The sequence below is a fragment of the Zingiber officinale genome, chromosome 9B (assembly GCF_018446385.1).
Source record: "Zingiber officinale cultivar Zhangliang chromosome 9B, Zo_v1.1, whole genome shotgun sequence".
In the NCBI taxonomy this organism is placed as follows: domain Eukaryota; kingdom Viridiplantae; phylum Streptophyta; class Magnoliopsida; order Zingiberales; family Zingiberaceae; genus Zingiber; species Zingiber officinale.
The window spans coordinates 119,402,500-119,420,238 of record NC_056003.1 but is presented as its reverse complement, the minus strand read 5'-3'; the positions used below and the strand labels follow the sequence as shown (position 1 = coordinate 119,420,238).

At 39.9% G+C, this 17,739-nt stretch overlaps 1 protein-coding gene across 1 annotated transcript; it reads left to right on the top strand.

The window, feature by feature from the left end:
* The first annotated feature begins 219 nt into the window (after positions 1–219).
* Positions 220–1,601, top strand: LOC122024260 (transcription factor MYB61-like). The gene is made up of 3 exons (XM_042582838.1): positions 220–514; positions 616–745; positions 841–1,601. Exons 1-3 carry the CDS (start codon positions 382–384, stop codon positions 1,367–1,369), a joined length of 792 nt encoding a protein of 263 aa, XP_042438772.1. The 5' UTR covers positions 220–381; the 3' UTR covers positions 1,370–1,601.
* Positions 1,602–17,739: the final 16,138 nt, after the last annotated feature.

The window sequence follows — 17,739 nt, the reverse complement described above, 5'->3', positions numbered from 1 at the left end:
ATTCATAAATAAACAAATAAACACCCATCGTCAAACTCACTTACCAACCAAGTAAGTTTAAAAAAATTATAAAAGTTTTAAATATTCAAATAAACTTGTATTACTAAACTTAAAATCAAATTAAAGCAAACTTAACCAACTAATATAATGACTTGAATAGATTACCTTATTAAATAAACATAAATACCTCTATCCATTCCTTCCCCACCTCCCATCCCACTTTAAAAAAGGAGGGTGAGGGAGGGGGGCAGTGGTAGGAAGCCCCCCCTCCCTCTCTTCTAGCACCAACCAAACCACTGAGAGATAGATTGCGACCTTTCCCTTTCTTTTCCTTCTTCTCCCACATCGATCGATATCCCTGTTTGGGAGGGGTTAGAGGGAATGGGAGGGCACTCCTGCAGCTTCACGCAGAAGCTGCGGAAGGGCCTCTGGTCTCCCGAGGAGGACGACAAGCTGCGCAAGCACATTGCCAACTTCGGCCATGGCTGCTGGAGCTCTGTCCCTAAACAAGCTGGTAACTATATATATATAGAATTCCTCATCCTCACTCTCTCTTTCTCTCTCTCTCTCTCGATTCTGCTCCACTCTCCAAAAATGTCATCGTCTGCATGGCAGGTCTCCAGAGGTGCGGCAAGAGTTGCAGGCTCAGGTGGATCAATTACCTCAGGCCGGACCTCAAGCGGGGTACGTTCTCGAGCCAGGAAGAAGAGCTCGTAGTCGAGCTCCATGCCGTCCTTGGAAACAAGTATATTTATAAATATGCACACTTCCGATCGTCGATCCATTGATTTGTTCTTGAATTTGATTTTCTTTCGATCGTGGATCGACGATGACGCACAGGTGGTCGAGGATTGCGGCGCGGTTGCCGGGGAGGACGGACAACGAGATCAAGAACTTGTGGAATTCCTGCATCAAGAAGAAGCTGAGGCGGCGAGGGGTGGACCCGGACACCCACAGGCCGGTCGCCGCCGAGGGCGGCGAGAGCAGTGGGAAGAGCTCTGAGCCGTCGGCGGAGGAGAGCATGAGCGGCGGCGCGTTGCGGCCGGGGAAGGAGGAGGCGTCGCCGGACCAGTTCCTCGCCGGCCGCGGCTCGTGTTCGGTCGGTTGCTACTTCCCCTTCGGCGGCCAGCAGCAGCTCCTCTGGCCCAACCCCGCGGTTTTCCCGACGGCGACGGCGACGGCTCCGCCCCAACCTCCTCCCTGTTTCCCGGAGGACGGGAACTGGTACGCCGAGGAGGAAGAAGCCTCGTGGACGGCGCAGCTGTGCGGCGACGACCAAGAGCTCAAGTGGTCCGACGATTCGCCGCCGCCGGCTCTGTTCGCCGCCGGAAACCAATTTGCTCCGAGCTGCTTCATCAATTGGCAGTAGATTCACGCTCCGGAGCTCAACGCCAAGGATTTCCCGTCCATCTCGCACGCCATGGACCAAATCTGAAGCTAAATCCGTGCCGCCGATGAATCCTCAAAATTGCTACAGCTAGCTTTGTATATACATGTATATATATTTTGTGCAGATTTCAAGTTAATTTTTCTCTGTTTTTTTCTTTCTTTTGTTGAATCGATAATTGCATGAATAGCCAACAAATTCAAGTTTTCTGTTTGCTGCTGCCTATAATTTTCTTCGGTTTCAATCTTTGTCGACTGATCATAACGTTCTAAAGCTCGAAGAACGAGTAGAATATTCCTCCACAATTAATAATTTTTTAATATTTTTATGTTTTTATGACTCAACTTCATAATAAATTAATATATTATAAGTTATAATTATATTTTAAAAAATAAAATACAGCTACTGATGTACGACAGTCAATGTCATCGTTCACGTAGTCAATTACCTACTGTATTAATCGGAGACGTTAATTCAAGCTGTCAATTTTGTGTTTACATCTTCTTTTTCCACAGGAATAAAATGCCAATTTTGTGTTCATTTCAATAATTAGTTCATCTGGTAATTGATGAAACAATCATTGAGGTGCGAATGAGTCGAATTGAATGGAATAATGTAATAAAAAAAAATTAATATTTAAATTTAAACTCAAAAAAGTATATATATATATATATATATATATATATATGATATTGGAAGTTTGATTTGAAGTTTGAAATCATAAATATAAATAATTTAGAATTAGAGTTCTATATGAAGTAGTTCAAAATTACAAATAATTTTGACTCAAACTCGATTTGAAATAAAACTCGTATTCAAGCCTATTTGAACTAAAGAACTTAATTTTAAATTTGGTTTGAATTATTTGAATATATTTAAATTAAAATTATATAAAAAAAAATTAAAATTTGATTCGAATTTGGATTACGAGTGACTCGTGAACAATTAAACACAATATTATAGATTCAAATTTAGTTTGAAAAAATTATTGAACATGCTCAAGTTCGCTTGCAATTCGATAATTTTAAAAATAAATCAAATATTTTTTTGAACCTGTTGAAAAAGTTCACGAACTAGTTCAGTTTATTTACACCCCTAGTCACTAGATCCCTCTAGGGCAGGGTAACTCAACATACTTGGAAGGGAATAAATAACCTTAGCTGAGTGACCTTCTTAGATAGAGGCACGAAATAATCTAAAATAATATTTTCATCTATCGGAAATTAATTACTTCATCTAGGGATAACGCTCATCCCAGACAACACAGTATTATCAGCACACGGCTAGATATGACAGGTAAATCACAAAGGACATTTTGTCCTAGCATAGTGACCCTTTGTATTGGGAAGGTCAGACATCCAATGAAAAATTTTACACTCATTAAAAATTAATCTCTAAACCTATTAATCACTTATGTAAATATCAATTATGTCAACCTGCGGGGGCAAGAATTAAGTAGTTCATCTCTTTTGTAGTAAAAAATGATTATCCTTATCCCAGACATCCCTGGCCAAGCTATATGAATAGAGGTCAATCACGGAATCAATTTATAGTCAATCTCCAAACTAAGTAGCTAGAGGGTGCATGAGAGAGATTTTTTCCAAAGATATACGTCCGTTGAAAATTAATCCCTTATTTTATCATAATAAAATTGTCATGCATCCTCTACCCAACTATACTTGTGGGAACGATCCCGAAGCTGGTAAAAGCTACTGATTAAACGTAATTTCGCTAGATTGACAAGACAAAAGCTTCTGATGAATCGTCTTGTTAATTGCTTATTATATGTGATATGATAATATTATCTTATTATAAAATTAAAGATTAGGTAAAAGAGTTTAATTAATCAAATTCTCAAAATCAGGAGCCCCACTCATTAAACTTCCAAGGATTTTTATGGCGGTGGGGGAGCTAAGGGAGTTGACCTTTCTTATGCCCACCATATGTGGTGATTAGGAATAGAAATCTAGCACAATTGGCTTTAAAGTTGTGGAATTTTTTAAAGAGGACCTAACTTTTAGATTTTTTTTAAAAGGTACATTTGTTTTTCATTTTATCACTCCCACCAATTATTACAGCATTACATTCAAAGAATAATATTATTATGATATATTTCAAAAATCAACACTACTTTAATATTACATAAACTCTAAAATAAACATCACTATGGTAGAAATCAGCACTACCATGATGTTATTATTATTGGAGCTCAATGTTATTATTAGAAATCAATACAACAGTGATGATGTTCTTTGAAAATTAACACCATAACGATATTATTCTTTGAATATAATATTACAATGGTTGATGAAAAAAGTAAAATAGAAAATAAGTGTGCCCTTTAAAAAAATCTAAAAGTTAAGTATGTGTTTGAAAAATTCTATAATTTTAAGTGCATCCTTTAATAAAAAGCCAATGAATGTATTATATTAGATAGAGTTTCTATTTTAACTAAGATCATTATGTAAAATTAAGAAAAAGGATGTGTGTCTTAAAAAACTTGAACATTGCCTAAAATTAAGAAAAGTCAAGGAAATAAAAAAATAATTAATCAGGTTAGGTAATGTTGAGTCTAGAGTGATCGATCCGGTTCTATAAAAATTTTCCACCGACCACCAGGATAAATCAGAAAGCGTTCGCAGTGGGCAGTACAGGAGTTCAGCATCCTTTAGTCGCGTGCCCCATTTAGAAGAATTTTTTTTATAAATTCGTTGTAGCTGGGGCCCGAACCGTAGGTACCTGGATGACAACCTAAATACCCTACCGTTGCACAGAACATAGAAAAGATGGAAGAAAAAGAAGTGAATATCATTGAAAATTACTTGGGATAACACAAACAAAAAGAACCAAGCAAAGGACTAAGTACAATGTAACCTAACACTATTGACTATTTAGTCTTCCTAAAGCAAAGAACATGACTCATATGTTAACATTCTCAAACACTAACGGAGGTTCATGAGGGACAACTTGAAGAATGAGATAAATTTCCTTGCTAGTAAACGCGCTATTGACTATTTAGTCTTCCTCAAGCAAAGAAAAGCATGACCCATAAGTTAACATGCTAATACAATGGATAATTATCGATTTTATTGATTCGTGCGAAAGTAACCTTCTAAACCTTGTTAATTCTAGAGAATGCAATGAGATAGATAACTAAACTTGACGTTTAGAAAGAAACAATGTAGCCACAAATTCTTATTAATCGAAAGCTTCCTAAAAACAACTAAACATGTGTTTAAATCGACTCAAATCTTAACCCTATGAAAGTCAAAAAAAAAAAAAAAAAAAAAAAAAAAAAAAAAACAAACCCCCCTAAACTCTAGACTCGAAAAATAATAAAAAGATTAAAATTGCTCATCATTCTCCCATGGAGGAAAAAATTCACCTTCAAATAGTATAAGATGATAGCCTAAAAGAAAGAGCATCTCTCATCAACTTAGCAGTTGTTTATTATGGACAGATACTAATGCTCCTGGTGATGTATTAGAATCACGATCTTTAATCCCTTTAGTGCTAAAAAAATAAAAAAATCAAGGACCAGATCGAACAATATTCATGTTTATTGCGAGCAATGGCATTCCATAGCTTCATCAGAACAACACTAGAAAAAAGTGCTTGAGCAGTCCACTTGGCAAGCTTGTTGGCACGGTTGTTGAGTTCAGTTGCAAGAATGAACTGCTCCCCTCTGAGTCTCGAGTTTCTATCTCCAGTCTATGGAGCTGTATTTCGGATCAAACTCGTTGAGGGCGTTCAATATATATCATGAAAAACACTAACAGAGAGCATATTGACGAGGGATATAACTTAAAAAATGAGATAAATTTTGTGACTACTTAACTTTTTCTCCAACAACCCTCCTAGTAAACGCAAAGGTTCCTCAAGTTTAATTTGTCGTGGTCCAACATGTGATGTAGGCCGGTGTTAGTTATCTTCGTTTTGAAGAAATTAAATGGACCACTATTCTTCTATCAATTAATCTTTGAGCGAGACGCCCTTCAACTTCAATGGGGCATCCAGCAGAAAAAGGCATGGTTTTAATCACTCCTGACACCTTTTGGATGGGTACCTTAATAAAGCAAGAAGAATTATTAAAGACAGAAAACTAATATAATGAAAGAGAGACGAACGATTTAACTACTGCACTGCACTGCACTTAATTATAAGTTTGCAGTTAACAATCATAATTAATTAATTGACATTATCATGATCTACTTTTTCCGATTTAATTTGCTCAGTCATTAAACGACGCTGAAAGCAGGGCATGGATCCAAGATCCCTTAAATACGATAATGCAATGGCGTTGACAAAAAGTAGGGGTGATTATTGTTTAGGGCATCTCCCACGTAAGAATTTTAAGAGCTTTGTAAAAGGAAAAAAAATTAAATAAAAAAAATTGAACTATTGTGAATGTGAGTAGTGAACTTTAAAACCTGTTTTTTTTTTTCTTTCAAAATTAGTAATGTGGATACACAGTGGTGGAGTTAGACAAAAAAAAAAAAAAGAAAAAAAAAAAGAAAAAAAAAAAGAGAAGAGGGTGTTCAAAGAAGGGAACTAGAATTTGTCTTCTTTTTTACTGTCTCTTGGATTGCAATATACTGGTGGAATTTTCTGGGAGCAAGGGGTGCTCAATCACATCCCTGTTCCCCCCTAGATCCGCCACTGTGTGGATAGGATTATTTGAAATAAAGATGTATTATTTGATAATGTAGGATGAAAAAAAAGTTATAAGAAGATTTTTGTTTTTTTTATCGTGAAGAGAATAATGAATAATGATCTTGTTCGAAAGTCGGGGAGACGGATGCTGAGGATGTGGCGTTTTTGCTTACTTCCGGTGGACTTCGCTCCCGCCTGCAACACAAGCATTGTCAGTGCTGAGCCAGGGAAAGGGCCCCCGGTGATGACCCTCCAACTCTCAAATCAGTCTCCGGTGAAGCAAGAAGAAGAAAAGAGAACTGTAGCGCAACAGTAGAAATCACGAGAAAAGTATACCTTTGTCAATACCTGGACCCCCTTTATATAGGGCTCCTATAGCGTGTGTGCACAGTTCTTAAAGCGGGCACGCTATCCCAAGCTTTTCCTGAAGAGACATAGCCGTAAAGTGTCCCTGACACAATACCTTAACGGGCCGAGCATATCTCTAAAGTGACAGTGGAAGTTTTCGTCGTACAATCCTCTGTCTGACCATGCCGCCCATTAGCGGCACTAGCTCCCAAAAAGATGTCGAAGGATATCCCGCTGTGTCTGTTGCTTGGCTGAATGGAATGACCGCTCGGCCAGGATTCTGATATCCTTGCGTCTGCTGCCACACCGAGCGGGATAGTCGCTCGACTGAAAGTCTCCTGTCCAAGTGTCGTCCACTGCTGGGCCGAGCGGGATGGTCACTCGACCGGAAGCCCACTGTCGCACCTAGCAGGAGAGCCACTCAGTTGAAAGTTCTCGGTCCGTGTCGTCTGTCGTCGCGCCGAGCGGGAGAGCCGCTCGGCTTGACTTCTACGCGTCCCTTGAGTGTCGGTTTAATTACTCCTTGTCGGAGACGGTGGGTCGGTGCTTTACCCACGGTCAAAATATGCCCTGCTCGACCGGTCAAGATCATCCGTCCGTTGACCATCTTGACTTTGACCTCCATTAACCTCCACCGTGGCAGTGAAACGGGGCCCCTCATCATCACTGCATCACAAGCCTACCCTTCAAGTTTAGTCGAAGGAGGCTGTAGTCCGACTGACTGGACAAGTGTGAGCAGATTTCCTCCCGATTGACCTTTGACCTTATGTGGTCTCCGAGCGGGATAGGACCGATCCTCATCGATCAGCCTTTTGAAGCTTGCCGCTTGGTCATAAGCAGTCTCCCTCGATCTGATCGGGCGGCCAAAGGTTTGCACTTGTTAGAACCTTTTCTTCGGGCTGTCTCGGGCGAGCGCGGGCTATGCTGATGTCACCTTGATTTCTTGGGAATCGTGCAAATCCCTTCTCATTAAGGCAGAACAGGTTCCCACACTTGCATTAACTGCCGACCCGTGGTAGCATACCACGTGTTACACCCACCGCCTTCGCACGCTTGGCGTGACAGGCATTGATTGCGACGCTTGGCGGTTTAAATTCAACGGCGAGATCTCGTCCTAGGTTCCCGTGACCTAGATCGGGAGGCTCCAGTCGGCCGAGCCCGGGGTATATGAGCCTGCTATGTTGCCGCCTTTTCCACGCTTTCGTTGCTGTGTTTCCGCGACCTCTGTGCTTCTGCGCGCTTTGTTCTCCGGCGATCCTCCGTCCCCCTTTTCCAGCAACCCCTTTTTTTCCTAGTAAGCCATCTTCCCTTCTCGTTTGGTTTTGATCAGTTGACTCATTTTTTGGTTCCGGTGAAATCCCCCACGACCTTTTTTCTTTTGATTACGTTTCTGCCTCCCGGCTGCCCCCCCCCCCCCCCCTTCTTCCTTTATCTTCGAGATGGCAAACTCTTCGCAGTTGTCGGCTCCCATCCCTGGACTCTGGTATACCACTATGGAGTGTAGGTTTGATGAGGGCGATGCTGAGGGCCTTAGGAGTGTCTTCGAAATTCCGCCTGACCACGAGATCGTTTTACCTTCTTCATCTGATCGACCAAATACCCCACCGAACGGATGCATCCGTCTATTCAGGGACCATTTCTCCGCTGGTCTGCGGTTCCCTATTCATCCTTTCATTATTACAGTTTGTAAATACTTCCGCATCTCCCTCCCTCAGCTCGTGCCAAACTCTTTCTGTCTTCTGTGCAGCGTCGTCGTCTTGTTTCGATTGCACGACATCCCTCTTGTCCCTCGAATCTTCCATTATTTTTATTACCCGAAGCTGTCCGAGCCAGGGACCTTACTCTTCCAATCTAGGGTCGTCTTAGTGTTCTTTGATAAAATGCCAACTTTCAATAAACATTGGAGGGAGTACTTCTTTTTCACGAGTCTTCCCGAGCGGTCAGAATTCTCAACCCACTGGCAGCTTGAAGTGGCACCTCAACCTCCACTGAAAAGCTACAAGAGCCGATCGGACTACTTGGATGTTGCGGCGATGTTGGCCGGTCAGAAGTATGACATCCACAAGCTGTTGCTTGAGGGTGTCCTCTACATTTTTCGCCTCAGTCCGATCCGCACCCGGCTCCCGACCAGCCTAGGTATGCAACTACTTTACCCTTTTCCTTTGATACTAACTGATTTTTCTTTTTCTCCTACAGCCGAAATCATGATGCAGCGCGGATGCCTGGCAAGGCAAAACTTACAGACAGCGCAATTGAGGCCACGACTACCGAAGAACTAATGAGCCGAGGTCTGCAACCGATCGGCTCACACGAAGATCCGCTCGGCCTGAGCGAGGAGACGCCCGTGGTGGTGGGCGAAGGCGATCAGTCATGTGCCGAGCGACGGAGCCACCCCGGGCTCACAGCCTTCGTCCGCACAATGCCCCATCATTCATGTCGAGGAGCCATCGGGCTCGACCTCCTCCGACGTGCCACTGACCAGGCGCAAGAGGTGCCGAGCGGAGCCATCTTCGTGTTCTGCTACCTCGGGCGCGTAGCCTGCTGAGAGGGTCGGAACTTCGACTCCGGCTCCGCTCCCAAAAACTGTGGAGGCTTTATCGTCCTATCGAACGCACTCCCTGGCCGAGCTGCCGCAAGGGGTCGTGGCCGCATCGCCCGTGACCTTCCTGTCGCCTTGGAGAAAGCTTAATTACCCAACATAGGTTAGTAGTGTTGGATATACACCTCAGACATAATATTAATATTAAGAAAATATATACGATTCCTAGAATTAAGTGGTCGAAGTTAAAGAATGGTCAACAACATATATTTAAGGAGAAGATAGAAGTACAAGCATTAGGTGAAATATACGATGACTCTAATACAACATGGGATAAGAAGGTATCAAAGTTGAAAATAGTATCTAAGAGTGTACTCGGTGAGTCAAAGGGACATGTATCACTAAGTAAAGAATATTGGTGGTGGAATGAGAAAGTACAAGAGAAAGTGAAGGAAAAACGAATAGCTTATTAGGAATTATATATTTGTAAGGCCGAGGAAAACTTAAAAAAATATACAATAGCCAAGACAGAAGTTAAGAAAGTAGTAAGTGAAGCAAAAAATGAAACTTTTGAATGAGTATATCAAAAACTGGATATAAAAGAAGGGGGAAGAGATATTTATAGAATAGCTAAAGTGAGAGAAAGAAAAACAAGAGATCTTAGACAAATAAAATACATTAAAGATGAATGTAATAGGGTATTAGTAAACGATGGAGAAATAAAAGAACGGTGGAAGAAGTATTTTCATCAACTTTTTAATGAAAGTTTAGGTGACCAACTTAACTTAGGTAATTTAAGTAAGTCAAATGAGTATAGAAATTTTAATTTTTATCGTAGAATTCAAATATCAGAAGTAAAATAAACTTTAAATGAGATGCAGAATGGAAAAATCGTTGGACCAGATGATATTCCGATAGAGGTATGAAAGTGTCTAGGGAAATAAGGTATTGAATGACTTACAAAATTATTTACATGATATTGAAAATGAAAAAATGTCTGATCAATGGAGGATAAGTACTCTAGTTCCCTTATATAAGAACAAGGGAGACGTACAAAATTGTGCAAAATATAGGTATATTAAACTAATGAGTCATAGTATGAAACTTTGGGAAAAAATAATAGAAAAAAGATTAAGGAAGGAGACCACAGTGACAGAAAATCAATTTGGGTTCATGCTTGGAAGGTCGATAATAGAAGTTGTACATCTTCTTAGACAATTAATTGAAAAATATCGGGAGCAAAAACAAAATCTACACATGGTATTCATTGACTTAGAAAAAACTTATGATAGAGTCACAAGAGAAATTATATGGAGAATTCTAGAAAAGAGAGGTGTTAGCGTAACATATATTGAACTAATTAAGGATATGTATGAGGATATAACAACTAGAGTAAAGACTTATGGCGGAGTGACTGAAGCATTTCCAATAAAGATAGGGTTACATCAGGTTCAACTTTTAGTCCCTATCGTTTTACACTAATTTTGGACGAACTCACTGCACACATTTAACACACAGTACCGTGGTGCATGTTGTTTGCAGATGATATTATTTTGGTAGATGAAACACGTGAAGGAGTAAATGCTAAACTAGAATCTTGGAGGGAAATATTAGAAGGGAAAAGTTTTAAGCTTAGTAGATTAAAGACAGAATATATGGAATTTAAGTTTAGTAATATTAGAAAAAATGAAACAATTGTTAAGATAGGAGAGGACGAGTTGCCCGGAATCGAGAGATTTAAATATTTAGGATCATTTTTGCAAAACGATGGAGGGATTGAGAGAGATGTCTTATATAGAATACAAGCAGGATGAGTGAAATGGAGGGGAGCGTCGAGTGTTTTATGTAACCGTAAAGTACCTCTTAAATTTAAAGATAAGTTCAATAAAATCGCAGTTAGACCTGCTATATTATATGGAGCTGAATGTTGGGCTATGACTCGAGCACATGAGGAGAAGATGAGAGTTGCAGAGATAAGGATGTTAAGGTGGATGTGTGGACATATGAAGATGGACAAAATAATAAGTGAGAGCATTAGAGAGAAAGTTGGAGTTGCATCTATTGAGGAAAAACTCCGAGAGACACGTTTAAGATGGTACGGACATGTACGTAGACGACCAATAAATGCTCCAGTTAGGCCATATGAAACTATGATAAACATGCATCTCAAACGAGGAAGACTAAAAAAGACTTGGTTAGCAACAATAAAAGAAGATAAAATTTATTTAAATATAAATGATGATATAATAGGGGATAGAGCTCAATGGCGTAAAAAGATTCATACAGCCGATCCCACCTAGTGGGGAAAAAGGTCTGCTTGTTGTTGTTGTATATATAAATAATTATATTAACTAGAATAACTCGGCTTATAATGTAATTAAGACGGCACAAACACAAACTGCTGCTGCCCTATTATGTTTAGCTTGCTCGATGGATAAACATTAGATTTCTAAATCCTAATGCTTTTCTAACTTGTAACTTTTATTTAGTTACCTTTGAATTCAGGTGAAGCCAGAAATTTTCAGAAAGTGATGGTAGCGAATTGCAACCGATATCTGGGATCCATTTAGACGCCCCCGAAAGCAATAAGGAAGCCAAGGAATTATACAGTTGCTGGAGCTCTACTTGGTGCGGCACGTCTAGGTGGAGTTTCAATGAGATACTGAAAGAGTCCACACAGTAATATTTTGCATTCCTTTTAAAAATTGTTGGTGATAACAATTTCCAATTGCATTCTCATACTTGTGCGGTTCAACCACTTGCATGTCAGATATGGTCTTGAAGTAGTTCATCGATGGCGTAAGGTTTGTGGACTAAATACACCTTAAAAAGGATGTAGTTAAGTTGTTTTCAGGAAAGGCTTGAGAGAATGGAGAACACAGAAACTCAACTTTTACTTTGGTTTATCTTATAGTCCTTGAAATGCTTACTTCTTTCCAATGCCATTGTTCATCTGATATATTAGGAATGGAGGTTGCTGAACATTGGAAGCAGCTCAACAAGATTGATACTCGTTTATTGGTGGGAGGATAAAAAAATTAAATTGGTGATCTTTCTTACTTTACTTTCTATGATTCAATTATTAATAACGACTTAATTAGGTTGGTGATCTCTTATTACTTTACTTTCTATGATTCCATTATTAATAAATGGATTCTCAAACCTTGAGATGCTACTTGTTTTCTTTATTTATGATAATTTTATATGCTTATTTTACGTTAGAAGAGTGTGTGTATGCCATCGCCTCGTAAATTGATGCTTGTTAGTTGTTTGGATTAGTTAGTCATTTGTTGCAACCATTTCCTCGAATTGAATGACTTGAGGTACTCCAAAGTACCAATAGTAGTTGCGCAAGATGAATCCACTGAGGTTTCAGGTGCTACCACAAGAACTACTTGGTAGATGCATAGTTTGCTTAATTGCTCATGTTTAACACCAAAACTACGAGTTCTTACTGATCACTTGGGCATCATCATCTGGTCTTATGTACAAATTCAGTTATCCTTTGGCAACCAATCAAGTTTATAAGAATTAGCTAAACTCTAGGAAAGACTTCATTTGAGTAGTATTAGTTTTGTTTTTGTTTTCCCGCTATGCACATTAAAATTACTTCCATAATCACATCTTCGCCTTCGAGTCCATGATGCTTGGATCAGTCGAAGAGTTGATCCAACAAGGTTGATGCCAAACAGGTCAGGCAGATCAAACTACATAAGGAGGTTGTCATCTGGTTCGAGTCTCTTAACCAGCGATAGAGCATGGAGGTTGCCTTCTGTTTCGAGTCTCTTAACAAGCCATAGAACAATTGTGCAAAAATATATTATGAGCCAGTCCACTACTTAATTATTTTCTAAGTAATCACTGAAAGCATTAAATCTTAATCCAAGTTGGATTATAATTCATCTTACAAATATCCACCTTGTTATCTCTGATTAGGATAAAATCTGCTTATTTAAGCAGATATTTATAGAGGAATTGAGTTAGAATTGGATTAAATTAGTGTTTAAATCAAGTTTTGTTGGAGTGGCAGCAACCTTGACTAAACTAATTTCTACAATAAACAAAAATAATAATAATAATTAATAAATTAACTTTAATTTATATTTTTTTAATTCAAATTGATTGACACCATCACTTACTATTATTTAAAGAATTAAACAATAAATTTGCTCCCAGAGTAATAGTGCATTCAAACAGTTAATTAGATATTTAAGGATTGAATCTCAGCTACGGTCTATGGCATATATTTTCTTTCTGTGGATTACTCAGTTGTTTCACGCAATGTTTGCCTACCTGAACTTAATGAGCCAGCAGTAATTTTCGACAAGGAAACTACACTGAAGAATATCTGCCAAGTTTAAATTATATTTTGGACCAATACATTCTGATTTATTTTTTTTTAAAAAAGACAAAATATGGTTCAACACCTGCATAGATTGTGCATGTTTATGATACTTATCTTGCTCATTTTTTTTCAAAATTTATATGATTTTTTAGACACAGGATTTGTCGCTTTAGTTTTGGTTTGATTACTAGATAAAATCATCAATTTTGATTTAATTTCAGTTTATATTTATCTAAACCGTTAAAATCAAACAAAATTATTTAAAATTTTAAATATATATTTTGGTATTTACATCAACGAAATATATGCAATGGCAGTAGACACATCCCAGACTTATTATTTTCTTTAATAATGATAAAGAGTACTAGATAAGGCTAAGCATGGGGATATGGGATGTAACGAGTGGACCCGAAAGATGGTATGACACTCAAAGTTAAGATGTGGTGGAGATCAAAATCAAGACAGGATAGTAGTTAGAGGGTCACCCTAAGGCAGAGTTTAGACTCTCGAGTAGTAAGTACTAAGGCCTCCAATGCAAAGATGATCTGCTTAAGGGTTGATTGTTCTAAGGATGACCTGCTTGAGGACCGGTCGTTCCGTAATAACGAGCGTTCAAGTCCTAAGGGTAGGCGGATAACCCTGTATATGGTAGGGAGGTCACAAGGCTGTTCGGACTTAAGAGACTCGTTTCTATGACTCCATATATTCGAACAACCCTAACGATCAGGCGGTATTTCATACAGCGCTTCAGATGACTCATATATCCGAGCAACACTAAAGACCGGGTGGTTCCTCACCCAAGACCCCAGATGACTCTATATATTCGAGTGATCCTAAAGACTAGGCGGTATCTCACACAAAGCTTCAGATGACTCCATATATCCGAGTGGCCCTAAAGACCAGGTGGTTCCTCACCTAGAACTCAACATGACTCCATATATCCGAGCGACCCTAAAGATCAGGTGGTTCCTTATCCAGAACTCTAGATGACTCCATATATCCGAGCGACCCTAAAGATCGGACGGTATCTCACACAGAGCTTCAGATGACTCCATATATCCGAGCGACCCTAAAGATTGGGTGGTTCGCCACCCAAAACTCCAGGTGACTCCATATATCTGAGCTACCCTAAAGACCGAGCGGTATCTCACATGGAGCTCCAATATGCCCACGCAGGTATGCCAAAGCAGTACAACAAGAACCGAGCAGTAACTCATTCAGAGCTCTAACATGACCATGCAGGTACGGTAAAGCAGTACAGAATATCGACCAATCTTATATAACTCAGGTTTCCATTTTGTCTTCACTTCAAGGGGCGCTTGGTCTGACCAACTTTCGATCGAGAGGCGTTTGGGAAACAATATTGTCAGAGAATTCTAACAACTTCTCAGAGAATATTCTTTTGGAACCTTCTTAAGGAGTTATTATGTTCTCCATTAGCCGACCACTTATGACAGCATATTCCTTCAACATCTTAGCAATGACATGAATTATAAACGACAAAAGAGGTATACACATGAGTAAACGGAAGATTTCTCAAACAATTATCGCAAATTGTTCAATATTGTTCAGGCTATACACTCTCCTTTACCTAACAACCTTTGAGACACTTTTCCACCTCATGATTATGGAAGTTATGAGAGGTGATATATAAAGGGGGAGTCATCTCCGTTGGCAAGGTACGTTCTCGGAGCATTTGAGCTTTACTCCTGTATGCACGTTCCTTATTGTTCTTCATTCACTCGCTCGGGCTAGTACTGATTTGAGCATCGGAGTTTTTGGACGGCCCTGAGGAAAGAGGCGAGCAAATGAAAACTAGACTTGGGTCCAGTTAGTCGGCTACACCTATTTCGACTAAACTTAAAAGGAAGACTAGTGATATGTGATGTAACGAGCGGACCATGAGGATGATATGACAGTCAAAGTCAAGATGAGGTGAAGGTTAGAATTAAGGCAGAGTGGTAGTCAGAGGGTCACCCTAGGGTAGAGTTTAGACTCTCGACTAAGTACTAAGGCCTTCAATGTAAAGATGACCGACATAAGGGCCAATTATTCTAAGGATGGTCTGCTTGAGGGTCGGTCGTTCCGTAAGAACGAGCGTTCAAGCCCTACCGGTAGGCGAGTAACCTGTATATGGCAGGGCAGTCACAAGGCCGTCCGAACTCAATGAACTCGTTTCCATGACTCCATATATCCAAGCAACCCTAAAGACCGAGCGATATCTCACACAGAGCTCTAGATGACTCTATATATCCGAGCGACCCTAAAGATCAGGTGGTTCCTCACCCATAACCCCAGATGACTCCATATATTTGAGCGACCCTAAAGATTGGGCAATATCTCACACAAAGCTCCAGATGACTCCATATATCTGAGCGTCCCTAAAGACCGGGTGGTTCCTCACTCAGAACTCAAGATGACTCCATACATCAAGACCAGGCGGTTCCTCACTCAGAACTCAAGATGACTCCATATATCCGAGCGACCCTAAAGATCGGGTGGTTTCTCACCCAGAACTCCAGATGACTCCATATATCCGAGTGACCTTAAAGATCGGGAGGTATCTCACATAGAACTCCATATGACTCCATATATCCGAGCGACCCTAAAGACCGGGTGGTTCCTCACCCAAAACTCCAGGTGACTCCATATATCCGAGCGACCCTAAAATTCGGGCAGTATCTCACACAGAGCTCCAATATGCCAACGCAGGTATGACAGAGCAGTACAACAAGAATCGAGTAGTAACTCATTTAGAGCTCCAACATGACCATGTAGGTATGATAAAGCAGTATAGAATACCGACCAGTCTTATATAACTCAGGTTTCCATTCTACCTTCACTTCAAGGGGTGCTCGGTCTGGCCAACTTTCGGCCGAGAGGCATCTAGGAGACAATATTGTTAGGGAATTCTAATAACTTGTCAGAGAATATTCTTCTGGAACCTTCTGAAGGAGTTATTATGTTCCCCATCAGGCGACCACTTTTGACAGCATATTCCTTCAACGTCTCAGCAATAACATGAATTATAAACGACAAAAGAGGTATATATATGGGTAAACGGAAGATTCTTCGAACAATTATTGCATATTGTTCAATATTGTTCAGGTTTTGCACTCTCCTTTACCTAACGACCTCTGACATACTTTCCCACCTCATGATTGCGGAGGTTATGAGAGGTGGTATATAAAGGGGGAGTCCTCTCCGTTGGCGATGTACGTTCTCCGAACATCTGAGTTTTACTCCTGTATGCACATTCCTTCCTTATTGTTCTTCATTCACTCGCTTAGGTTGGTACTGACTTGAGTGTAGGAGGGCCTTCACTAGGGACCTCTTGATTCCGAGACACTGACATTTTGTTGAATCATTTCTGTATGCACATGATTAAAAGGAAGTTTTCCCGTGTAATGAAAAATCTTTTACCAGTCAATCGCCCATCAATCTGAACCGAATTCTTTATTCCAACGCTGCAGCTCCTCCCACGTGCTCTTTTGTAAGCTTGATCTGATCACTACTTGCAATTAGTTAGTTTTAATTTTTAAATTCATTTCTAGTTTATCATTCAAATTGTTGTTCTACTTGAAAATCATGCTTATGAATAATGAATAAAAATATTAAGGCTCATTTGGTGTGGGTTCTTCATTCCAATGGAATGGTATTTCATAGGAAATATATCACATTTTTTGTTGTTCAGTTTTGCTTATGGGATATGTAGGGATTTGATCCTACACAAAGTGGGATTAGAAGACGAATGTGAGATTTGCTATTGTCCATCGACAGTTTGAGACCCAACTCGTGAGTTGAACAAGGGAGCCAATTGGCCTCTGACGCATGATTTTTTGTATCGACCAAATAGCCCTCCATTAAATTCATATCGTCCTTTGGTTCCTAATCATCTATTTGGAAAATAGATCTTCTAGTCCACAAATAGATCCACAGGTCAATAAAAAAAAATCATCAGAAAATGAACCACTTATAACTATGGTCAGATCGTGGTCATGATCCAGTTGTAATTGATTACAATCTCTCTCTGAATTTACCGTTTGGTCAGGTTATAGTTTAGGTCGGGACAGGTGGCCAGAGGCTGCTGGCAGTGGACAAGTGACCAGACAGTTTGGCGTCGAGTGCCATGACCCAAATATAACTTGGGGACAGTAAACTTAGGGAGGGATAACAGCCAATTGCGATCGGATCACGACCATGATCCGACCAAAATTACAAATAATTCATCCCTCAGTCTATTTTTTTGTGGACTAGGAGATCTGGACTCCTCTATTTGGATGGGATGAGAGGAGATCCATTAATGAAAAAGAAAGGAAAGGAAGGATAACTTCCTTACACGCTGATTTAAGGTATAAGGAAATAGTTTATTTGGGGGTAAGGGAGAGTAAAAGAACCCCGCCCCCCCCAAAATAAGGGTAGACATTACCTTTCCTTCTCTTATCCTTTCCTCACCTGCTCCCGGAT

Excerpts from the sequence above, each read along its gene's own strand:
- LOC122024260 (XM_042582838.1), top strand. The coding sequence starts at position 382 with ATGGGAGGGCACTCCTGCAGCTTCACGCAGAAGCTGCGGAAGGGCCTC. Across the intron at positions 515-615 it reads CTCTGTCCCTAAACAAGCTG|GTCTCCAGAGGTGCGGCAAG; the intron begins GTAACTATATAT and ends TCTGCATGGCAG. Across the intron at positions 746-840 it reads CATGCCGTCCTTGGAAACAA|GTGGTCGAGGATTGCGGCGC; the intron begins GTATATTTATAA and ends GATGACGCACAG.